The sequence below is a fragment of the Hemitrygon akajei genome, chromosome 10, assembly GCF_048418815.1.
Source record: "Hemitrygon akajei chromosome 10, sHemAka1.3, whole genome shotgun sequence".
NCBI lineage: Eukaryota > Metazoa > Chordata > Chondrichthyes > Myliobatiformes > Dasyatidae > Hemitrygon > Hemitrygon akajei.
Window position 1 is genome coordinate 165,910,995 of NC_133133.1, and position 25,785 is coordinate 165,936,779.

A 25,785-nucleotide genomic window follows, 5' to 3' on the forward strand; every position below is an offset into this window, starting at 1 on the left:
ACTGTGCATGTGAACCACTTATCGATCGTAACCTTTCTTCATGGTAAAAGGCATCTATTAAATCACCCTCAAACAGCTCTGCTCTACCTTCTAACTTGAAACTTATTTTGTTGAAGATAAAGAAAGAAAAACTCTACAGTAGCCAGAAACTTAGTTTATGTTGACTTTCATAACTGTAGCTTTTTATCTTGATAAATTTGTAGTGAATTTATGTTCCTTCTTTTATATTGCCTTAATATTCTAATAGCAAATGATAAAAGTTTAATGTGATGCAGTCAGAGTATTACATATAAGGTCTTGTTAAACTTATTACTAGTCCCTTATGTGTTTTGTATGAAGGCATAAAAATAACCACATGATTTGTCTTTGGTTAAAGGTTTAACCATGTAAGTTACTGCTGTTATGCACATTGGCATAACCAGGCTCCCTTGATAATTAACTCTGCATAGAAATACATTCCAAATAGAGTATTTTCATTCTTCAGACTTCCAATTACATTAGCTTTATGTCTTCTGCATTGAGTTGCCATTGTGCTTGCTTCTCTGTACTCCTTTATTCTTCTTCAAACTTTTCAGTATTTGTCATAGCCTCAACCTCTTTCTGAAGTTCAAAGCAATTTATTATCAAAGTAAATATGTCACCATCACAATGCAAGATTTATTTTCTTGCAGGCATACTGAATAAATTCATAATGGAATAATAACCATCAATAGAATCATTGAAAGATTGCACCAACTTGGGTTTTAACAGAACTTTTAATTTCAATTCTATTTTCTCATATTTTGATTGTGGATGTATCATGAACGTAGCAACCTTTTCATATTTACCACGAGGCATTTTCATTACAAGAAACTTTATATGAGCACTAACCTTTTTTTTGGTTCTCTTTTCAGCTCTCTGATAGCTAGTAAGATAGTGGGAAATCAGAGAGTCAGGTTAAATTGTAGAAAGGTTTCAATGTTTTGACTTTAGTGATGATGACGACATCGACTCAGGCCTGAGAAGCCAGCATTGGGCATTTTCATGTCGCGGAACAAAAGACTGTGTGGCGCTCCACTCCTCACACAGACATTTCGCAGTATTTTTTATTTTATGAGGTCGGGTTGCGAGCTCAACACTCAACCCGGCACAGATGGAAAACGAACTCGGGAACGGCCCGACTGGATTCGAACCCAGGAACCTCCATTCCGGCACTGATGTGACTTTAAGATCACTGAAATTTACTTATTTCATTGGATGATTTTGTTTAAAGTGTTGCTTCTGCAGAAATATTTTGTTTATGATAGACTGCTTGAAGCAGAACACAAATATAATTTCAGACTACTTTTAAACATGTCGGTATTTGGAGAAACAAGAAATTTACTTTTATTGAATATACTGCATTTAATCCCATAATGATGTTGATGCTTTGCATCAATTCATCTCAGCTAAAAATATTTTGTTGATGATTTCCATTTGCACTCAGTGTCTAAGGCTTCTTACTTGTGTCCAACAATAATCTGTCAGCATTAATGGATTCCAGTTTCCCTAATACCATTTCTCAATAACCACAATGTCCTGGTGAAACCTTTCAACGTGCTCGTCACTGAGAGCGCCAAGATTTGCAGGGAGATGTCTAAATGGGAATGCAGAAAATTAATCTTTAGTGACGTCTTGCACTTCACAGTTTTGTATGCTTGAAGCATGTTGTCAACCAGCTGCACATGGTTTGGTGCTCTGTAGTTGCCAAGGAACTTTTCAACAACATCCTTGAATGCGATTTTCTCCAGTCCCACTAGAAGTTCTTTGAATTACCTGTCATTGATGACCTGTTTGATTTGTGGACTAACAAAACAGCCTTCCTTATTCTTGGCATCAATTATTCTGACTTGAATTTTGAATTGAAATAAAAAATATTTAGTGATTTGAAAAAAAAACATGGTGCATGCTAGGGAAATTTTATGGTGAATTTCATGATCCACGTCCATAAGATAAACCCAAAACTATTCAAGAAGGAAAATCTTTGTTGACCAATGTTTTCAGTTCAGCTTTAACACCTGGGTGGTAAATTGAAGGATTACCCTTAGGGCATCGGTCATAGATCTCACTTATTGTAATCACATAATTGTAAATATTTTAGTTGTGAATTCTTCTATAAATGATCAGTCATCAACTGCTGTTTTTCAGCAGCCAACAAAAAGTCTTGAGAACAAGGATCTAGACTATGACAAACCTCATCTGGGTACATTAAACATAGAAATATATATTCTGTTTTTATTAGTCCTTCTAATAGAAATTTATTGACAACAAGCATTCTGAACAAGAATGGTATGACTCACATGGGACTTCCTGTTGGAGCAAGATTAACTGGTTGGTATTAAAGGATTCTTAGCCTGTAGTGGATCAGTGCCACTGTTCATCAATGTTCAGTTTTCCCATAAAACAGCAGCAAAAATGTTCAGAACTTTTGATAAAAGATTGTGAACAATGACGAGCGTTATAAGGAAAAACAGTTTTCAGAAATTTTTTTATAATAGAAGTATCACCTTCATGATACCTAAATTGTTTTACTTGGAAATGTTTAAAAACACGCTATAGAGCTGGAAATATATTCCACTATATTCCATTAAGCTTGGGAAACAACAAGTCTGAAAATGCTGGGGGATCTCAGCAAGTCAGGCAGCATCTAAGGAAAACAGTAAACACTCAAAGTTTTAAGGCGAGACCCTTATTCAGGACTGAGAAGGAAAGGGGAAGATGCTGAATAAAATCTTCGGGGAGGGGAATGAGGCTAGCTGGAGTGTGATAGGTGGAACCAGGTGGCTGGGAAATGTCAAGGGCTGTTAGGAGTGGAAAGTGAACAAAAGGAGAAAGAGAAGGAAGAGGGGACCCAGGAGGAAGTGATACTCAGGTGAGAAGAAGTGAAAGGTCAGAGTGGGGAATAGAGGAAGGTGGGGTGGGGGCTGGGGGTTAAATTTGTTCACTGGAATAAATTTAACCGGAAGGAGAAATTGATATTCATGCCTTCAGGTTGGAGGGTACACAGACAGTATGTACAGTGTTGCTCCTCCACTCTGAGGGCGAAACAACAATTCTGCTTCTTCTCTTCAGTTGGCTTTGCCAAACATTGAATAAAGATATCAAAAAGAACCTTCTGCAGTGCATCAAGTTTAGTGCCATTTGTGCTATCCAGTTTTTAAGCAAGCTCTCAATATGATCCACTAATAGGCCGTGTCCTCAGGGGTCAGTGCAAACTCTTTTCTTTAAGGCACTGTCCAGTGTAAACTTTATAGGCCAGTATGCCGAATCAATCTGTTGGCCAGAATGAGAATGAGCATTCCGTAATTGGCCTCAATTCAGGGAGCGGAAAATAAGCCAGGGATCTCCTGCCTGATTTAGCTCAATTATTCCCTGTTGTAAAGCGTTCACATGTGGGCTTTGCCTAAGATGGAAAGCTTGTCTTTCTACCATCAGGCAGGAGACTCTGTTGCGTAATAACAAGAACGGTCAGGATGGGAAACGGTTTCTTCCCTCAGGCCATTAGGCTTCTGAACTCCCTGCTGCATCGTATTCGAAGTGTCACCAGTTAATCTGTTCTGTACCTTATAAAATTTAATTTATGCACTTTGTTTATTTATGCGTAATTCATCTGTAGATCTTATCCTTACTTTCATAAGTTGTGTGTTATGTGTACTACTGTGCTTTACACCCTGGTCCGGAGAAACGTCTCGTTTGATAGTACAGATGTACAGTATATAGATAAATGACAATAAACTTGATTTAATTTGGCGTGATGCTCAATTTTGTTGTGTAGCACAGTAATAGATCCCATCTCATTTCACTTGAGAAGAATGTAGCACTTAAATCGGATACCTGAAGGTTGGTGATATGCCTGGAACCAGCTTCTTAAGGTGAAGAAGCAAGGAAAGTGTGTCTAAAATTATATTTATTAGAGGGAATAATATATCTACATAAATCATTTGCAAATGGTTTTTGTTGTTTGGGTATTACCACTTAATGCTGGAATTAACACAATTGTTTTGACTGTACTCATTATGAATAATTTTGGAAAATGTCCAGTGAAATGCAGGTAAAATGACTGTGCGACCTCTCTGCTGAACATCTGGCAATTTTGTCAGCTTTCTATCTGAAATGTAAACCATTTAGATGACACACGTCTGAAGTCAGATTTCATTTCATTGGGAGACTTTTTTTTTCTTGTTCCGCAGACAAGCTGGCCTGAACAAAGCAGCTGAGAAACATTACGGATTGGCAGCAGGACTGCGACCCAATGTAAGTGAACACAGCCATAACAGAACAGCAGCCATGCATGATTAACGCAGACCTCCGTATACTACATCAGTAATGAAAAGTGGCCCAGTAAATTCACTCACGAATATGCTTAAGCTCTGCTCAAACCAGCAGCTGTGCCAGAAAAGAACCATTGTCACATTTTATGACTGGGGGTTCTCATTATGTTGGCTGTGAAAGAGCACTGTGCACATTTATTTATATATTTATTGGGATACAGCATGGAATAGGCCCTTCTGTCCCTTCGAGCCACGCTGCCCGGCAATCCCCTGGTTTAGTCCTGGCCTAATTGTGGGCCAATTTACAATGACCACTTAAACTACCAACTGGACTGTGGGAGGAAATCATAGCACCAGGAGGGGATGCAGTCATGACCACGCAGTCATGGGGAGAATGTACAAGCTCCTTACAGAGAGCATTGGGAATTGAACACAGGTCACCTATAGTGTAAAGCGTTGTTCTGACTACTATGCTACCATGCTGCCCATGTATGCTACGCATCTTGCATGTCCTTATTGCTACTGTACATCTGGTGAAGTTTTGTTGTCTGTAGAGTATGAACTTCCCCAAATCTTTTTGGTCGTTTTCTGATATCCTGCATCGGTCCATTATATAAATTAAAAGATGATCTGAATACCCTAAATTCATGGGTAACGCTGCCACTTAAGTTGTATGTGCACCTAAGTTTGTTTCCCCACTGTTTCAGTCTAGAATATGATATGAGGGGTTCATGACAGTTATGCTATGTGGCAGATAACAGAAGATTTTAAAGCATATGATGAATAATCAAATGTGTCTTCGCACCATCCACCACAAGCGGGACGACCCGGTGGCCAAACATTTTAATTCCCATTCCCATTCCCGTTCCGACATGCCAATCCATCCCTCAGGGTGGAAGAGCCACACCTTATATTCCATCTGGGCAGCTTCCAACCTAATGGCGTATGTATCGATTTCTCCTTCTGGTGAACAAATTCTGCACTCCCACCCCACTTCCTCTATTCCCCACTCTGACCTTTCACTTTTTCTCACCTACCTATTACTTCCCCCTGGGTCCCCTCCTCCTTCCCTTTCTCCTATTGTCCTCCCTCCTCCCTTATCAGATTGTTCCTTCTCCAGCCCGTGACCTCGACCACCCACCTGGCTTCACCTATCACCTTCCAGCTAGCCTATTTCCCCTTCCCCCCTTCCCCCACCTTCCCCCTCATTCTCAGTCCATTCTTTTCCATAGATGCTGCCTTACCTGCTGAATTCCTCCAGCAGTTTGTGTGTGTTTTTTCGTTGTTCCTTTTCGTTCCTCTTCACAACTTTCAAAGGTTTCAAAGGTACATTTAATGTCAGAGGAATGTATACAATATACATCCTGAAATGCTATTTCTTCACAACCATCCACGAAAACAGAGGAGTGCACCCAAAGAATGAACGACAGTCAAATGTTAGAACCTTAAAGTCCCCCACAGCTCCCCTCCCACTTGCATGGAAGCGGCAGCAAGCAACAATCCCCCCCTCCCCACCAGCAACAAAAAGCAGCAGAACTTGCTACTGAGCAAAGCAATAGCAAAGACACAGACTTACAGTTACCCCAAAGACTACGTGTTCACCCAGTATTTGACTTGCCACAGGCCCTCTCTCTCCCTGATAGGGGAGAAGAAGGTGTCTCCGTTTCACAGCGAGAGGGGAGACATAACCAACAACTCACTGGTTTACGATGTTAAAAGTCCGTTGTGTCTCTTTTTCCGAGCTCTGTGTCCAAAGATCTCGGATCTCTGGGCACACAGCCATAGATCTTCCGACTCCGATGACACACCGACCTTCGATCCGCCCGTCTGCAGAGCCACGGGATCTCGGTCCTCCGAAGGCGAGCTGAGCTCTTAGGCCCAGCCTTTGGCGTGCCGAATAATGGCCGGTCGTGAAACCCTGAGAGCGGCTCCCATTCCTGCAAACAACCATAGTCAGTGTGTAACTCCAGCTCAGGGTCTTCAGAAGTACCCTGAAAGGGGGAAAATAGAGATATTAAAGATGGAAATAGAGCTGTTTCCGAAGATGCAAGCAAAGGGTCACTAATCCTTCTAAGCTCCTCCTCCTTTCTGTAGCATTTGTCTGTTTTTTTTATGAGGCCGAGTTGCTAGCTCGATGCTAGCAAAAGGCTGGCTGGATCTGAACGCAGGACCATTGGCCCCAAAGTCCAGTGCTGATGCCACTACACTACCGGTTGCATGTGCTGTTTGGTTGATGAATAATTTACTTAGTCACTAACACTATAACGTTAAATATATTAACATTATAGTTGTTAGAGAACTATATTCTCCCAAGGGGTAATCTGTTGGTGGGTCCTCAGGTGGCTGTAGAGGTCGATCTGGGATCCACATATTCTGGTGCAGTGTGGGCAGGAGTAAGTGGTGGCCGTGGTTAGTGGTCGGGTCTTTTGGTTGCTCAGTCTCTCCTTTCGCAGATGCTGTTCTCCGCGGCACAACGGAGATCGTCCTCATGTAGCGCAGCTTCCTCTTGTACAGGTTTCCTCCAAGTCTATCTATAGAGTGGAATGCCTTCCCAGTAGATGTGATGGTGAATTTTGTCAGGCTGATTTTAATTTTATCTTTGAAGCGTTTCCTTTGCCCACGAGCGGCTCACTGACCTTACTTCAACTGGGAGCCAAAGATCTCATAAATTAGACATCCAGATGACACGACTTATCCATCAGAGTTGGTACTCCTTTATTAACACTAATATACTTCTAATCTACTCTGCTGCTAAAATTCAATTCTGTTGACATCAGTGGAACTAGATTTCAAAAGTAAAGCACAGTCCACAGTTGCAGCTCAGTTTTATGTTTGGCACTATTGACCACAACTATTTTGTAATTTTTGCAGGGGGTTAATTTATGGAATTCAAAGTGATACACTGGCTATGCCAATGGATAAATGAACAGTTGTTGGAACACTTGTGGTGAAAAGAAATAGGATTGTAGACTGCAATTTAATACATTTTCAAGAAACCATAGAATTCACTGTGTTAATTTGTGGCTTTATAAAAACCATACACTTAATGGCAAATTGCTATCAACAGATATACATTCATATGTGTTTTTAACAACAGATAGAACTCGTAATTTTGTGAGGAACAAGTTCTTTTTAGACGTCAAGAATTAGAGAGTTAAATTGATGGAGTTTGATTTTGCAATCTGTTGGCTGAGAACTGAATTTGGGGCAGGGAATGGGGGAGGGCATAAGGGATGCTCTCAAGGGATCATTTTTTTCAATTGCCTGTTTCATGAAATAAGCCCCATTTTTGCATCATCCCAATAATTACTGTCAGACTAACTTTGCTTCCATCATGTGAAATCTAAAGTCCTTACTATGGCTAGAAATCTGTGCATGATTTTATTTTGATGGCATCACTTGAATGCATTGCATAACTTCAACTGCTAGCTCAGGATTGAGGCTTCAAAGTAAAATCCAGAGGATTTAGCTTGTGTTGACACTGCAGGTTAAAACAAGGTTCTGTTCCTGAGAACTATGCACAACCCATCTTCTTCATAAGTCAGAAATGATCTAAAACCGTGTAACAGAAACTGCCTGTGTAGCGGGCCCAGGAAACATGTCTGACAGTCAGTCTCACGATTCAGAGAGAACAGTTGAGTCTGCTAAATTCAGCTTACCAGCCTCCAACTGTTGCATCTTAGAATCAGAATCTGGTTTATTATCACCAGCGTGTGTCATGAAATTTGTTAACTCAGGGGTGGTTGGTGGGCTGTGGAGCAATGGCATATGGAAATGCCCTGTTCCCAACCACCAGAAGATGCTTTCTGCCCTGGAACAACCAGAAAGTACATCATTATCCATCCTGCCAGTCTCTGAAATGCTAGATCATATGAATGGAGTGTCCATAAGTCTAGCATTTGTAACCTGTGGAAGACCCATGGATTATGGAGAAGTTAGAGTGCTGTTATGAGTTGGATGATCAGCCATGATCATACTGAATGGCGGTGCAAGCTCGAAGGGCCAAATGGCCTACTCCTGCACCTATTTTCTATGTTATCTTTGGAAACATAGAAAAGATAAGGCCATAAGACATAGAAGAATAATTAGGTCACGGCCCATTGGTCATTGCTCATACATTTTCTCATCTTAACCCCAATCTCTTGCTTTCTTTCTACAACTTTTAACAGCTTTACTAATCAAGACCTTCTCAACCTCCACTTTAAATATTCCCACTGACTTGCCTTCCACAGCATCTGTGGCAAAGAAATCCATTGATACACCACCATCTGGCTCAAAAGATTTCTCCTCATCTCTGTTCTAAAGGGATGCCTTTTTGTTCTGAGGCTGTGCCCTCAGGTCCTAGACACAATAATTACTGGAAACATCCCCTCCAAGTCTATTTTATCAATATTCAGTAGGTTTCAATTAGATCCCCCTCATTCCTCTAAACACCAATGAGCACAGAGCTTTTGAATGCTTCTCATACATTCTCGTAAACATCCTTTGGATATCTCCAATGTCAGTACATCCTTCCTTAAATATGAGTCCCAAAAGTGTTAGAAACATAGAAAAACCTACAGCACAATACAGGCCCTTTGGCCCACAAAGCTGTGCCAAACATGTCCTTACCTTAGAAATGACCTAGGGTTACCCATAGCCCTCTATTTTTCTAAGCTCCATGTACCTATCCAGGAGCCTCTTAAAAGACCCTATTGTCCATCACCGGCAGCCCATTCCACGCACTCACCACTCTCTGCGTATTAAACTTAATCCTGACATCTCCTCTGTACCTACTTTCAAGAACCTTAAAACTGTGCCCTCTCGTGCTGGCCATTTCAGCCCTGGGAAAAAGCCTCTGACTATCCACACGATCAATGCCTCTCATCATCTTACATTCCTCCATCGTGTCACCTCTCATCCTCTGTTGCTCCAAGGAGTAAAGGCCAAGTTCACCCAACTTTATTCTCATAAGGCATGCTCCCTAATCCAGGCAACATCCTTGTAAATTTCCTCTGCGCCCTTTCTATGGTTTCCACATCCTTCCTGTAGTGAGGCGACCAGAACTGAGCACAGTACTCCAAGTGGGGTCTGACCAGGGTCCAAAACAGCTGCAATATTACCCCTCGGTTCCTAAAATTAATCCCATGATTGATGAAGGCCAATACACCTTATGCCTTCTTAACCACGGAGTCAACCTGCGCAGCCTGCTTTGAGTGTCCTATGGACTCGGACCCCAATATCCCTCTGATCCTCCATATTGCCAAGAGTCTTACCATTAATACTATATTCTGCTATCATATTTGAACTACCACACTTATCTGGGTTGAACTCCATTTGCCACTTCTCAGCCCAGTTTTGCATCCTATTAATGTCCCTCTGTAACCACTGACAGCCCTCCAAACTATCCACGACACCTCCAACCTTTGTGTCATCAGCAATTTACTAACCCATCCCTCTACTTCCTCAACCAGGTCATTTATAAAAATCATGAAGTGTAGGGGTCCCAGAACAGATCTTTGAGCCACTCTACTGGTGACCAATTTCCATGCAGAATATGACCCATCTACAACCACTCTTTGCCTTCTGTGGGCAAGCCAGTTCTGGATCCACAAAGCAATGTCCCCTTGGATCCCATGCCTCCTTACTTTCTCAGTAAGCCTTGCATGTGATACCCTATCAAATGCCTCGCTGAAATCTATATACACTACATCTACGGCTCTACCTTCATCAATGTGTTTAGTCACATCCTCAAAAATTTCTATCAGGCTTGTAAGGCAAAGCCATGCTGACTATTCCTAATCACCTATTCATATTATGCCTCTCCAAATGTTCATAAATCCTGCCTCTCAGGATCTTCTCCATCAACTTACTAACCACTGAAGTAAGACACACTGGTCTATAATTTCCTGGGCTATCTCTACTACCTTTCTTGAATAAGGGAACAACATCCACAACCCTCCAATCCACCAGAACCTTTCCTGTCCCCATTGATAATGCAAAGATCTTCATCTGAAGCTCAGCAATCTCCCCCCTCGCCTCCAACAGTAGCCTGGGGTTTATCTCTTCCGGTCCCGGTGACTTATCCAACTTGATGCTTTCCAAAAGCTCCAGCACATCCTCTTTCTTAATATCTACATGCTCAAGCTTTTCAGTCCATTCCAAGTCATCCCTACAATCTCCAAGATCCTTTTCCATAGTGAATACTGAAGCAAGTTATTCATTATATACCTCTGCTATCTCCTCCAATTCCATACACACTTTTTCACTGTCACACTTGATTGGCCTATTCTCTCATGTCTTATCCTCTTGCTCTTCACATACTTGTAGAATGCCCTGAGGTTTTTCTGAATCCTGTCAGCCAAGACCTTCTCATGACCCCTTCTGGCTCTCCCAATTTAATTCTTAAGCTCCTTCCTGCTAGCCTTATAATTTTTTAGATCTCTATCATTACTTAATATTTTGAATCTTTTGTAAGCTTTTCTTTTCTTCATGACTAGATTTACAACAGCCTTTGTGCACCACAATTCCTGTACCCTACCATCCTTTCCCTGTCTCATTGGAAAGTACCTATGCAGAACTCTGTGCAAACATTCCCTGAACATCTGCCACATTTCTTGCATATATTTCCCTGGGAACATCTGTTTCCAATTTATGCTTGATAGCCTGATAGCCTCATATTTCCCTTTACTCCAATTAAATGCTTTCCTAACTTGTCTGTTCCTATCCCTCTCCAATGCTATGGTAAAAGAGATAAAATTGTGATCACTATCTCCAAAATGCTCTCCCACTAAGAGATCTGACATCTGACCAGGTTCTTTTCTCAATACCACATCAAGTACATATTGTGTTAAGAAAGCTTCCTGAAGACACCTAACAAGCTCCACTCCATCTAAACCCCTTGCTCTAGGGAGATGGCAGTCAATATTTGGGAAATTAAAATCTCCCACCACGACAACCCTGAAGGGTGTAATAACCCTGAATTATTACACCCTTCCAGAAACTGTCTCCCTATATGCTCCTCGATGTCCCTGTTATAATTGGGTAGTCTATAAAAAACACCCAGTAGAGGTATTGAACCCTTTCTGTTCCTAACTTCCACCCATAGAGACTCTGTGGACAGTCGCTCCATGACTTCTTCCTTTTCTGCAGCCCTGACACTATCTCTGATCAACAGTGCCATGCCCCTGCCTCATTTGCCTCCCTCCCTCCCTCTCCTTTATGAAACATCTAAAACCTGGCACCGGAAATAACCATTCCTGCCCCAGAGCCAACCCAAGTCTTTGTAATGGCCTCAACATCATAGCTCCAAGTTTTGGTGCATGCTCTAAAGAGTATATTTAGAGTACTAACGATATTCTAAATGTACTCTGACCAATGTCTTATAACACCTCTCCATTACATTCTTGTTTTTATATTCTAGTCCTCTTGAAATGAATGCTAATCTTTCATTTGACTTCCTTACTACCAACTTGACCTTTAGGGAATCCTGCACAAGGATTCCAAAGTACATAACCTTACATTTTCCTGCATGATGATAAAGCTTCAAAACATTATCTTACAGCACTTAAGCCTTACTAAACTCAGCTTTATTTGCCCCATCACTGAACTGTTTCCCGAATCTATAGACTCACTTTGAAGGACTCTTCATCTCTTGCTTGCTTGCTTTTTGTTTGTTTGTTTGTCTGACTGTCTGTTTATTTATTTATCTATCTATTCTTTCTCTTTCTTTCTCTCTTTATTTCTGTCTTTCTGTTTACGTGTGTTGTTGTCTTTTGCATATTGGTTGTTTGTCTGTCCTATTGGTTGCAGTCTTTCATTGATTCTATTACGATTCTTGTGATTGCCCACAAGGAAATGAAGCTGGGTGTAGTTATCACTGTGATACGCAATCCAATTGGGACACAAATACTCCTTCAAATAGTTGGCGCAGAAGCCACAATTGCTCCGAACAGCGAGTCATTTACAAGGCACTGTGCCTCACAAATGGCAAAATTGGAAGTCTATTTGGCCATGAAGACATTTTGCTTTGAAGAATAAAAGAATGTGATTCAGTATGAGATGTAATATTGCAATTCCAGTTTAGCTGTTTTGTGTAACTGTCTCTTCGCTAAGATTTCCCTTGCCCTGCCTTTTGCAGGCATGATTTTGAACAGCTGGATTTGAGGAGCTGTATCTGCTAATTTATGATAATGAAAAAGAACAGTTTGAAGTTTGTATCTGAAATGCATTAAACAAAATGTTGGCGTTTTGTTACATCGTACTTCATGCCCACATAGAATTCCGCCTTTTTGAAGGATAATTCTGCCTTTAACGCCTTGACCCAGAAAGTATACGTGCTGTGAATGGAAAACCAATGCACTGGTACTTCACATCCAAAGTATTATGACAGACTTTCTCTTTGCACGTCAGAATCATCTGGGAAGTAACATTTTTTTTCACTGTAAAATGTTTCTATCCAATGTCATTCTGTACAAACAATCACAGGATACTCCGTCTAGAGTTACACCTCCAGGCAAAGCAGAAAAAATTTAATAAAATGGACTGCATAGTTTATAAATCTTTGTGGTCACCAGAGTTTTTCAGACTGGAATCAGTTCATTACTTTTCAAATTTGTTAAATATTGTGTTATTTGTATTAACAGAGATGCCAAGCATGGAACATTTTTGCTTAGCAGGCTGACCATCTGTAACCTGCTGTTCTTTGTTGGCTCCCTTTATTTCTTATAGTATCCAGTATTGTCAGATGAAGGTTGTTAAATATAATTCAGAAAGATTCAAAATGCTAATGAAAAAACACTTCTGATGGAATATGATTGACTTGACCACCCAGAAATGAGCTTGTCCAGACCTATGTTGCATTTGATTGTCAATTACTGGCCAATGGGACTTTCTCCATTTCCAACAAGTATAGTTTATCATTTGTCTAATCATTTGTTTACTGAATAGCACAAACTCAACAAAAATTAAAATTTTACCTCATTTGCATTAGTTCTGTCGTATTCTGGTTTTCATCTGTAATCAGTTCTGATCTTTGAACAAAGCCTTGCAAAGAGTCGGTTTTTTTTTTCTTTCACATGCCCAGCCCTGGCTTTATATTGAGATTATTCCTGAAATTCTGCAACTGGCAGTTGTTTGAATCTAGCAGAATTTTTTTTTTTAAAGAGGGAGCATGCGATTTGAAAATTGCCTGGAGTGTGAGAGAACAGCCACCAGTGTTTTACCTGTCCATGTTGTCGGTACATCAAGTTACACAGCACAGAAACAGGCCCTGGCCACACCAAGACTGTGCTAATCGTCAGGCATCCTTTTGCCTGAATCCTACACCAATGCTATCTTGTTTTCCCTGATTTCAATCATGTCTACCCCCAGATTCTGTCACATATACACCTGATGGGCTGTTCACAGTGGGCAATACCAATTGTCTCATGCAGGAGGAAACTGGAGCATCCCTTGAAATCACAAAACCCAGAAAACTCAAAATGGACAGCAGCTGTGTGAAGGATTGAACCCAGGTTACTGCCACAGTGAGGTAGTGGCTCTATCATCTGCACATAAATGCAAGTACAAAGAAAGCACGGCAGTGCCTCTACTTCCTTAGGAGTTTGTGGAGATCAAAATCAGGTTTAATATCACTAGCATATGTCTCCTATAGGTGTGTCGTGGAGAGCATATTGAATGGCTGCACCACAGCCTGGTATGGAAACACCAATGCCTTTGAACGGACAATTCTACAAAAAATACTGAATGTGGCTCTAAAGCCCAATCCGTCGTGGGTAAAGCTCTCCCCATTAAGGACCCCCACAAACCCAGACATGCTCTCTTCTTACTGCTGCCATTAGGAAAATGGTGAAGGAGCCACCAGGTTCAGGAACAGTTACGACCCTTCAGCCAAAGTTACAAAGTCTTGAACCAAAGGGGATAACTTCACTTAACTTTACTTGACCCATCATTGAGATGTTCCCACAACGGACTCACTTTCAAGAACTCCTCATCTAATGTTCTCAATATTTGTTGTTTGCTTATCTATTAATATTATCTCTTTCTTTTCGTATTTGCACAATTTGTTGTTTTTTGCACACTGGTTGAACACCCAAGTCGGTGCAGTCTTTCATTGATTTGGTTATGGTTATTATTCTATGGATTTATTGAGAATGCCCACAAGAAACTGAATCTCAGGGCTGTATATGGTGACATACACGTACTTTGAACTTGGAACTTTTGTTCATGATGATTAATTTATCTTGAGGTTTTGTGAACTGTCTTAGTATGGGTTAATACTGGATTTGTCTGTCTGGTTTTTTTTTAGCAAACTGAGATATAAACCACCTCATCTAATGCAGGAAATGGTGCCAATCCTTTAGTCATTTGACCAGGAGAGCTGTAGGTGGTGTCATTTTCACAGAAGTCTAGTAATGGAGGATTATTGAATTCCAGCATTAATGACCTTCTATATTGATGAGGTGAAAAAGTCTATCATCTGCATTCAATATAAAACAATTGATTTGGGAAACTTTACCATCATGCATTTATTTACCATTATGCTGGTCATTAATCATGCGGGTCACAAAGCATACCAGCATAAAGAAGGTGATGCATATCCTGAAGTAAATAAAATGTTCAGGGACCTTTTATAAAGACGAAGAATGCCCAAATCAAATTGCAAAGAAAGCTCTGTGTATTGTGTAGCGGATCAACAGTGTGTTCTCTTCAGTACTTGGACGACTACATGCTGCTTTTGATAACTTGTCTTAGTCAATGAGACTTCGTGGCAATGGGGAGGATGAAAATGCAAGGAATGTTTTTGGGTGAAAGGTTGTATGGATGTGCTGTCCCAGGAAACAAAGTCTTTGTGAAACTGAAGCTTAGTTCTTTAAAACCAAGGTCAATGCTTCGGCTTTGATTTTTGATGTGAATCTATCTATCTTAGTAAAGCTGCAGGGCAATTAGCTGCACAAAATTCTTTCTAATCTATCTGACAGTGGTTAAATATGGACCTGCATGAGTAAATTAAAACATTTTGACTTGAACATTTTCTTGATGAACCTTTAGTATAACAAGTCCAGCCCTAGGGTTGAATTGCTATGAAAGGATGAAGAAAACAATAAGACACAATTTATTTATCTGTAAGTTAATGTCCTCAGTTTAAGAGGATGGATATTAGATCTGCAGCTAAACTAACTTTCTGAAATGTATGCTAATTAAACCCTTCATTTTTTAAAAATTTTGGTATAGCACAGAATAGGCCTTTCCGGCTCTTCAAGTTGCACCAACCAGCAACTCCCGATTTAACCCAAGCCTAATCAGGGAACAATTTACAATGACCAATAAACCTACTAACCCGTATGTCTTTGGACTGGGGGAGGAAACCGGAGCAGCCGGAGGAAACGCAAGCGGTCATGGGTAACATGTACAAACTCCTTACAGGCAATGACGGCAATTGTACCCGGGTTGCTGGTACTGTAAAGCTTTGTGCTAACCACTATGCTACCAGCACCTTTTCTAGGTTAAGCAATTAATTCAATGCCATCCTTTGGGCAGAAGATCAGGAGAAAATCTTGTTCTATTTATAAAATGACCAGTCTCACATACAGCGGTAAGACTTGGATAGCAGTAGAGCTAAATAGGGAAGGCCATCAGCTGAGAATACTGTAATAGACAATAGACAGTAGGTGCAGGAGTAGGCCATTCAGCCCTTCTAGCCAGCACCGCCATTCACTGTGATCATGGCTGATCATACACAATCAGTACCCCGTTCCTGCCCTCTCCCCATATCCCTTGACCCCGCTATCTATAAGAGCTGTATCTAATAGAGAGGGTATAATGCCTGTGGACAGACGCCAATGGAGAGGGTGAACAGAATTCCCCTCTTCCATCTCTCCTCTCCTCCCTTCTTCCATCTCTTCTCTTTTCCCCTCTTCCATTTCTCCTTTTCAATTCCCCATTCTGGCTCCCCTCATACCCTTTCTCTTCTCATTACCAGCCTATCACCTCCCTCCTTCTTCACTTTCTCCCATGGTCCACTGTCCTCTTCTATTAGATTCCTTCTTCAACCTTTTACTTCTTCCAACTAACACATTACAGCTTCTCACTTCATTTTCTCTCCCCCACTCACTCTCCTTCCTCCTCACTTGATTTCACTAATCTAGTCATCTACCAGCTTGTACTCCTTCCCCTCACCCCTGCCTTCTTATTCCAGCTCCTTTATCCCTTTCTTTCCAATCCTGATGAAGGATCTCTGCCTGAAACATAGATTGTTTATTCCCCTCCGTAGATGCTGCCTGAACTGCTGAGTTCCTCCAGCATTGTGTGTGTGTGTGTGTGTGTGTGTGTGTGTGTGTGTGTGTGTGTGTGTGTGTTACTCAAAATTTCCAGGACGACCAGAATTATGAGAGACAGTAGGGAAGTACTGAATGGTGAAGAAGATGTCCTCAGACAGGATGAAGAGGTCAATACTCCCCAATGCCATTAGGCTTTACAATTCAACTGCCAGGACTTAAGAACTTTTTTAAAGCTATTATTAATGCTTTTTGAGTTAGTGATTTAGATGCATATCATATTATTACTGAGTTAAGTATTGTATGTAATGAGTTTTTGCTACAACAAGTGTATGGGACATTGGAAAAAATGTTGAATTTCCCTATGGGGATGAATAAAGTATCTATCTATCTATCTATCTATCTATCTATCTATCTATCTATCTATCTATCTATCTATCTAAAAGGTAGTCATGGTGCTTTCAACAAAGGCTAGAGGAACTCAGGGATAAGTAAATAAAGATCCATATTAATTATATTAGAGGTTTGAATTGAGGGAATTAAGATGAAGAACTATCATTGGAGCTGAGGTCTGCTGAAGAGGTGTAAGGATGACGGAAGTGTATGTTCTTGAATCGGATTGGGATGGGCATAAAATCACAGGATGAATGGGAGGGTTTCAGCTTTTCATGGAGAGAAATTGAAGTGGAATTAGGGAATTGGAAGTGATTGTCACCTTGTACAGAAAGTTGAACAAATTCGAGGATTGAATTGGGGAAAGGGGATTGCTAACTGAAGCTGGACTGTAGGATTGTGGAAGAGGGATACCGGTTTCAACTTGTTTGGAGTGAAACAGGGAAGATGGGAAAGGCGGAGTCTGAAAGGCAGAGTGATTCTGATGGAAGCACAGAGACAGGATTTCGTGTCATTCATTTAAATCGTGGCTGAACAGTGTCTCTATTCCACGCACCTTTACAAACTTAAGCAACAGAAGTCATTTCAATTCAATTTCAGTTGTCTTCAAATGAGGGGTTGGGATTGTATTAGGGTTAAAGTGCAGGTAAAATGGAACGGAAACCAATCGTGTCTAGAATATGCCCACTTTCTATTTTAACATGAGCAGATGAGAAGGTGGGCATCCATACTGCGCATGTGATGTGGTCCATCAGTTAAAGATATCATGAAGATGATTGAGTTCATGCTAAAAGTAATTCTCTTTTCAAGCATAGGCATGGACTTGTGCCATGGGAAACTTGACAGCCCAAAGCAAATGAATAGTTAAAACCATAAAATAAATCGATGCTTATAGGCTGTGACGAGCAGGTGTGTTTCCTTAAGAAGAACAGGTTTACTAATCCCCGCCATCAGACCTTGTGCACCAAATTTTACCACAGTTTTTGTATCCCATCTTGAAATCATTGAGGCGGTTGTGGATGGCGAGCAGGTGTCTACAACCCTCTCGCTCGCTGCTGCCAGAGCAAGATATCTGCTTGTGGAGGTCCCTCTCCCTCCCTGCTCGCTCGCTGCTCCTGAGGGAAGGTCCCTGCGTTCGAATGGTCTCTGTCTCCCTCGATGCTGTAAGAGGATGGTGCCGGAGTCCTGAGTCTCGGGCAAGGTTTAATGGACACGGTTTGTGGACTGGACTCTGTAGTTCACATTATGATGTGTTTCTGGCTTCTGGTCGTTCCTTCCTTTGGTGCTAATTGGGCAATTTTGAATTGGGATGGCCTACAGATAACAAACTGAGCTGAACTGCACATGATGGACTCTTTCAATTGTGTGTTTTGTATTCTATGTTTTTCACTTGTTTTTCTTTGTTGCCACTTGTGTGATTTGTTATTTTTGTGTGTGGCTGAGTTGATGTTCATTCTTTGAACAGGTTCCATGGTTCTTCTTTGTTTTGTGACTGTCTGTGGCGAAGACGAATCTCAGGGTTGTATACTGCATACATACTTTGATAATAAATGTACTTTAAATTCATGAATCTTTACCATGATTTGGCCTCTTTCCTATTTTTACACTGTGATTTCCTCATCATCACTATTCATGATTTGGCCTCTTTCCTATTTTTACACTGTGATTTCCTCATCATCACTATTCTTTTAGCCAGAATATATAGTCCTTAATCTTTATCCACATAAAACCCATTCCTGACTATCTTTTCTTTTGCCCTGTGAAACAGGCTTCCCAATTCAAATGGTTCCAGGCTGTAACCATGGTGCTTGAAGGGAGGTGTCTCCACTTCAAGGAACTCTATTAGAAGCTCAGGAAACCCATGCTTACCAAGTTTTGTGGTTATAATAACTCTGCATATTGGCAGAACTGCATTCATTTTAACATTTAGGGCAGACTTGGGCATATGAGACAGATGATGTTAGGGGAAAATTAACAAAGAAATTGTATTGCTTTGAGAGTTGGTGAAGACTTGAGTGGTGGAGTTGCCTCCTTCTATGCCATAAGGCAGGAGTTTCCAACCTTTTTTATGCCGTGGATCTGTGCTATTAACTGAGGGGTCCATGGACTCACGGCAGGGAACCCTTGCCAAAAGGAAATGAATATGAAATGTAATATAAGAAATTTAGGTCATATTATTTTTGGTGTTGGTGGGGGATAGGTGGCAAGGGACTTGTTCCACTTTAATAATTTTCTTCGCCTGGATAATGTGATTTCTAATTATGCTGCTCAACATATTTACAATGAAGCAATGGGCATTATTTTAATTTTGAAATTCAATAATTTTAAATCTGAATATGCTCTAGCTGCTTTGAACCATACCTCACTGACTACTTAAAGAGTCTATATTAAGGAAGCATGTTTTCCTCAGTCCTAAACATTATAATAAACTGATCAATGAAATAGGGTTCAAATTGCTTATTTCCCATTAAGCAATTTAAATAAATTACAGTCCAATAAAAGAGAACTGTCTCACTAATAGATTAATGCTACTGAAAGAAAATTAGTTTTAAAGTATACGGAAAAAAATAATTTGGTTTCAGAATGATTTTGATGTTGGATGACAATGCAAAGTGGTGTTATCAGACTGAGTGCTCGTGATACATTTCTCATAATTTTAATTCCTGTTTATTTCAAAGGACTTGAAAATCATAGAGATGTTTATCAGGTGACTGAAGCCCATTATCCACAGCTATCCAATGTCAAATTATCTCTTCAGAAAAGAGATATCACTCTTCAGTATAATTGTACATAATGGGTACACAGTGTGCTGTGCCAATGTTCACTATAGCTTTGAACAAACTGTTTTATAGCAAAAATGCTTTGTGAAAGAATTATGCTCACCAACCAACCAAGAAAATAAATATAGTGTCATTGACATTTATATTCCCCATCTTTGACATATTCCTTTTCTCTCCTATGAGTAGTGGAATGTTGGACATAGTAACAACTTGAGTTACAAGCCCATGTGGCAGAGTATAATTACTTGTTTTGATGGTTATTGTTTTACTCCTGGGGCTACTTCTGAAGCTGTTTTGTCAGCTTTTGCTCTTTCCTCTGATTATGATTATGGTTTGGAATTCATATGTTTATGTGCACTCCATAATACAACTAATATAAAATAAGAGTTCAATAAGGAAAATTGTGCACAATTACAGTTTTCCTTCTGCATCTTCCATGTCTTTGACAAGCTGGTGCAGGATGCATTTCCTTGCTATCAGCCCTTGACAATGTTGTAAAACTTAATATATCATACACAATTCTTTGGGGCAGCGTGGTAGCATAGTGGTTAGCACAACACTTTAGAGTATCAGTGCCCGGGGTTCAATTCCCATTACTGTCTGTAAGGAGTTTGCACGTTCTCCCCATGACTGTGTAGGTTTCCTTCAGATGCTCCAGTTTCCTCCCACAGTCCAAAGACGTACTGGTTGGTAGGTTACACACACAAAATGCTGGTGGAACACAGCAGGCCAGGCAGCATCTATAGGGAGAAACACTGTCGATGTTTTGGGCTGAGACCCTTTATCAGGACTGACGAAGGGTCTAGGCCCAAAACTTCGACTGTGCTTCTCCCTGTAGATGCTGCCTGGCCTGCTGCGTTCCACCAGCATTTTGTGTGTGTTGCTTGAATTTCCAGCATCTGCAGATTTCCTCCTGGTTGGTAGGTTAATTGGTTATTGTAAATTGCCCTGTCATTACGCTAGGACTAGATTGGGGACGATTGCTGAGTGGTGTGGTTCAAAAGGCCAGAAGGACCTATTTTGCACTGTATCTCAATAAATAAAAAATAAATAAATTATAGAAGTTTAATTGAACATAGAACAGTGCAACACCATACATGCCTTTTGACCCTTGATGTTGTGCAAGCCTATATATACCTAGTTCATGGTCAATCTTATCCTTCCCTCTTGTATAGCCTATAACCTCCATTTTTCTTACATCCTTGACTCTATGTAAGAGTCTCTTACATACCCCTATTGTGTCAGCATCTGTCACCACCATAGCAATGCATGCCTGACACTTCTCACTCACTGTTTAGAACTACCTCTAATATTTCCCTTAAACTTTCTACCATTCACCTTAAACAAATGTCTTCTGGTATCAAGCATGTGCATTTCTCGGCATAATTTTTTTTTCAGATGGTGTCTGTTCAGCGGTATCATCTTCCAGCTTCATTGTTCAGGAAGGCATTAGTATCTCACTTACGTTATTAGGAATGTATCTCACTTACATTACACAACAGCATTGTAAAGCTGTTTATTTTGTTTGGTTATTATGCCATGGGGTGGTGGAGTGGAGCTATGTCTCTACAAAAGGGAATGTAAGGTGTTCCTTCCCTCCGCTAGACAATCTCTGAAGACTACTGATAATGGCTGGGGTCACCCATATTGTAAAGACACTACATAGAAGAAGGCAATGAATGACAAACCACTCCTGTAGAAAAATTTGCCAAGGGCAATCAGGGTCAAGGATTGTCATACGACATGGAACATAATGAATAAATGAATGACTACTATGTCAGTGTTTAAATTTTGTACCTATTACTCCTCTCTCACTCTGCCATTTCTTTCCTGACAGTACCCTGCAGCGTTGATGAACCTGGGTGCCATTCTTCATCTGAATGGAAAACTGCGTGAGGCTGAGGCTAACTACCTCCGAGCTCTCCAACTCAAGCCCGATGATGCCATTACCCAGTCGAACCTTCGCAAACTGCGCAACATCATGGAAAAACAGGGCTTAAATGTGCAAAAAAGAAGAAATGGTAAAACTTAATCAAACTCTTGGAACACTAAACTTGGAAGAATTGGCAAGGATGTGGATGGACATCTGTTGTTTGTGACTTCCGGTGATGCCCTTTAACACTGAAACTCCTCAGAGTTTCCAGTGCTTGTGGGAAGACACCTAGTTAACATGTGATTCATCTACTTGATCTCCTGCACTTGCTGACTAAAGGCACACTAAAAAATTTAGGAACGTCCCAACTTTCGGAATGTGATTTACTTAGGGTCTAACTCTTAACTCCAGCTATGATTCTTATGTTCCCTTTGTAAGGGGGCAATCTTTAGAAAACTTTAAGTTTTGGCTACTTGTCTTCTTGCAAAGCAATCGTTCACCTTTCTGAAGACTGGTACATCTAATTTGCTCGGTGTTTACTACCTTCACTGATAAATCAGAGCCCCTTTGGGCCAAAAGATTGGACAATTGTTGGCTTTCCCTTCTTCCTCCCTATCCTTTAGCTCTTCAAGTGGAGTTGGAGATTCTTTTCCTGACAAGGGAAAGGAAATGTGGGAAGCTCCCAGAAACAATGAAGATTCATAAATGAGTCACTTGTCTTGTTTTTGAAACTGACCACAGATCTTATACAAACTTGGCCTCTCTTGCATCTGCCTCATCAGCAGACTGTTAGAGCACTTAGCAAAACAGATTGCTGAACAACTAATGCTGTTTTGATCAAAGTAAACATTATCAATTATATATTTTTCAATTGGCACACAGAAGTCCAATACCCCTGAAGACTAGACACACTGTCTGATTCACATAGCTTTTGTTTAAGTAACCATGTCTACTTTTGCTTCAACTTATTTATAAACAATTTGGAGATGAATAATAGGACTTTTTTTTATTTTTGGGAGCTGTCAACAGCTTTGTGAATTGGGATCATGCACCTGCCAAGACCGAGGGACCATACTGAAGAGTTCTGCTTGTTATTACTGGTAGCTTATCAGTACAATGGTGGTGGAAGATTGAGGTCAAGTGTTCATAAAGTGGTACCACATCTGCCTGGTGTCCTTACATTCAACACAATGCCATGTATGGTTCTGGAGGATTTTACACCACTGTATTTGAAAGTTGGTTTTTGCTAAAACATATCAAGGTATTTAATTAACTGTGGAAGTTTAAGTTATTCTAATTCAATATGGGACTGATAATGTTAAGTTTTACCCTAGTCTTGTATAACATTAGAAGAACCTATTTGTTTTAGATACAATAAAGGCATATTTGTTCATGTTTTACAGAAATGGAAGGAAATAGACATGAGCCTGCATTTATTCTTCTTTTCTTTTGATTTGTTTACATCTATTGCCTTTTGATGCTGACTACATTTAAATGATTTGTTTGCCCATGGAACAGATATATATTTCATTGGCTTTTAAGTCAGAACACAAAGGCATCTTCACATAGGAACTTGATTCACTTAAACTGAACAGCAGGGATATCTTTACTTTCTTCTTTATTATGTGATTGCATGGCAGAAATGACTAATTGCTCTAACTATATTGGCATTGTGTTGTAGCAATGATTCAATTGTGGGTTTGTCCGAGACTTAGGGGTGAAACCTAAGCCATGCAGAAGAGACTTCCTCTCTGCCTGGTCAATGCTTTCAGGTTCTGAGAAATACTGATTAAGTATTACATCTGCATTGCTGCTCAGGGATTTCGTAAAGTAGAGTAATTCCAGACAGTGCTAAAGAGTACTGAATGTGTTTACTAAATTAAAAGTTTTATTTTTTAAAATTGTTCTATTTGTATAAATTATCCAAATTTGTAGAAGTGTTTCCTCTTGTAAAATGACCATGTACATGCCAGCGAAATTCACAATTTTTCCCCAATTAAATGAAAGCATTGATGAAAACATATCTTGACTGCTTTTGTGGTGTTTTACACAGACACAAAGTACATTTATTATCAAAGTATGTATAATTTAAAATAACCTTGAGATTCATCTGCTTACAGGCTGCCACAAAGAACTCCAATTGAACCGATTAAAAACAAAAGAAGGCCATCAAACATTGTGTGTGTGTGTGTGTGTGTGTGTGTGTGTGTGTGTGTGTGTGTGTGTGTGTGTGTGTGTGTGTGTGTGTGTGTGTGTGTGTGTGTGTGTGGAGGGAGAGGGGAGAAAAATAAGTTGTTCAAACAATAAAAGTAACAAAACAGCATTCAGAACTGAAGCTCACAAAACCAGGCATCCCTGCAGCTAATCCAAAAGTCTACTAGTTGCAGGCCACAGCTTCGTTCCAGCACAACACAGAGATGAGCAAACCCTGCTGAGCAGCAAGCTGAACTGGCCTGTCTCTTGCCTTCAACCCTGACACCCCAACCATTTCAATCTGGCCCGGTGCTTAAGTTGTCCAAACCTCGGGTCATTCCTTGCCCTCAGGTTCTGCCGCCTTGATTCAGCCAAGACCCAAACTTTTCAATTCAGCCCGGCTCTCAAATTGATCAAACCTCAGATCGTTCCCCACCTCTGCTCGACTCTGCCACATCGAATTACATGGCCTTCCCAATTTGGCTTCACTCTTAAATCGATCAAGCTTCAGATCTTTTCTCACCCAGCCTTGGCTCTGCTGCATTGAATTGCCTCCAAGACCACACCAGCATCTCCAGCCTGGGCGTGCTGCGACCGTCCTGCCCAGTGCGACTCCAGCCACACCGCTACATCACACAGATGCTTCAGCTCAACTCCGACAAGGAAACCACAGGCCACAATGATTTACCAGAGAAAGTGTGATTAATGAAGTATTTCATTTCTTGCTCACTACAGTATGTGTCTAGACATATCTCGTATAAAATACAAGTGGTAGAATTCAACTTGGGGAACGCAGAGGCTTCAGAGTAACTGCTGAATGCGAACAAATTCCTGCCGATGCTTTGTATCTATCATTTGGACAAGTGATGATTCTGTGCACTTCCCTGAACTGCACTGGCATAATGCCAACAGAGGTGTTGGCCCTTGTACCTTAATCATGGAAAGGAGCAAAATGACAACTAATAACATAATAGGCAACAAGTGACACATTAATAGCTGACATATGTATAATGGGCATCAAAGCCAGGTGTATTAACTATCATTAACGTTTCTGAAGGGAAATGATGAGATGTGACGTACCTATTTGCACAAGTTTAAACTATAATTTAGAGCCAGTTTGCATATGTGGCATCTGTCATAAAACTGGAGTGTGGTAAAAGAAAAAATTCTTGACTTTGAGTGGATATTTCACAAGCCTCGCTGACAATCATCACAGATCCAGTGCAAGAATACGTGCTTAGCCCACTGTGCTACTGCCTTTGCACTCGTGATTGTGTGGCTAGGCACAGCTCAAACTCCACCTATAACTTTGCCAGTGACACCACTGTTGGCAGAATCTCAGATGACGACGAGGGGCCATACAGGAGTGAGACAGATCAGCTGGTTGAGTGGTGTTGCAACGGCAACCTTGCACTCAGTGTCAGCAAGGCCAAGGAATGGATTGTGGACTTCAGGAAGGGGAGATCGAGAGAACACACTTCGGTCAGTGCTGGAGAGGGTGAACAGCTTCAGATTTCTGGGCATCAATATCTCAGAGGATTTAGCCTGGGCCCAACATATTGATACATATTATATTGTCTATAATATAATCCCATAAGTATAAGTGCCTTTCTTAGTTCAGAGCTCCATCCAAATTGTCTCTGTGGATAAGCCCTCCACTATGGTCCCCTCTGTGTATTACCGTGACATTTTCCCTAATCAGGAGTACAACTGCTCCACTTCCTTTACCCACCTCTCGTATTTACTCACAACTGCCGTTACACTGCTGATACTTAGGGCAGCAATGAAGGTCCTCCATCTCTGGCAGTGCTCATTGTGTCAGTAGCTTCCTCTCGGTTTTCACTGCTGTCAGTCATGCAGATCTTGGGTGGTGACTCAGGAATACTGCTGCACTCAGATGCAGAAGGATTCTTCATTGCTGTTTCCATTCGGGGTTGTTAAGTCCTGAGCCGAACCCCGGAACCTGGAGGACTGATGGGCCACTCTTAGTCTAGCCTCTA

At 40.8% G+C, this 25,785-nt stretch overlaps 1 protein-coding gene across 2 annotated transcripts in view; it reads left to right on the forward strand.

Annotated features, from left to right (window-relative positions):
- Window positions 1-23,613, forward strand: part of LOC140734923 (protein O-mannosyl-transferase TMTC2-like) — a 199,324-nt gene extending 175,711 nt beyond the window's left edge. For both annotated transcript variants that reach the window (XM_073059630.1, XM_073059631.1), the window contains 2 exons: window positions 4,209-4,272; window positions 21,557-23,613. In XM_073059630.1, coding sequence (XP_072915731.1) covers window positions 4,209-4,272; window positions 21,557-21,751 — 259 coding nt within the window. In that variant the 3' untranslated portion in view covers window positions 21,752-23,613. The remainder of the gene's footprint in view (window positions 1-4,208; window positions 4,273-21,556) is intronic.
- The last annotated feature ends 2,172 nt before the right edge of the window (window positions 23,614-25,785 follow it).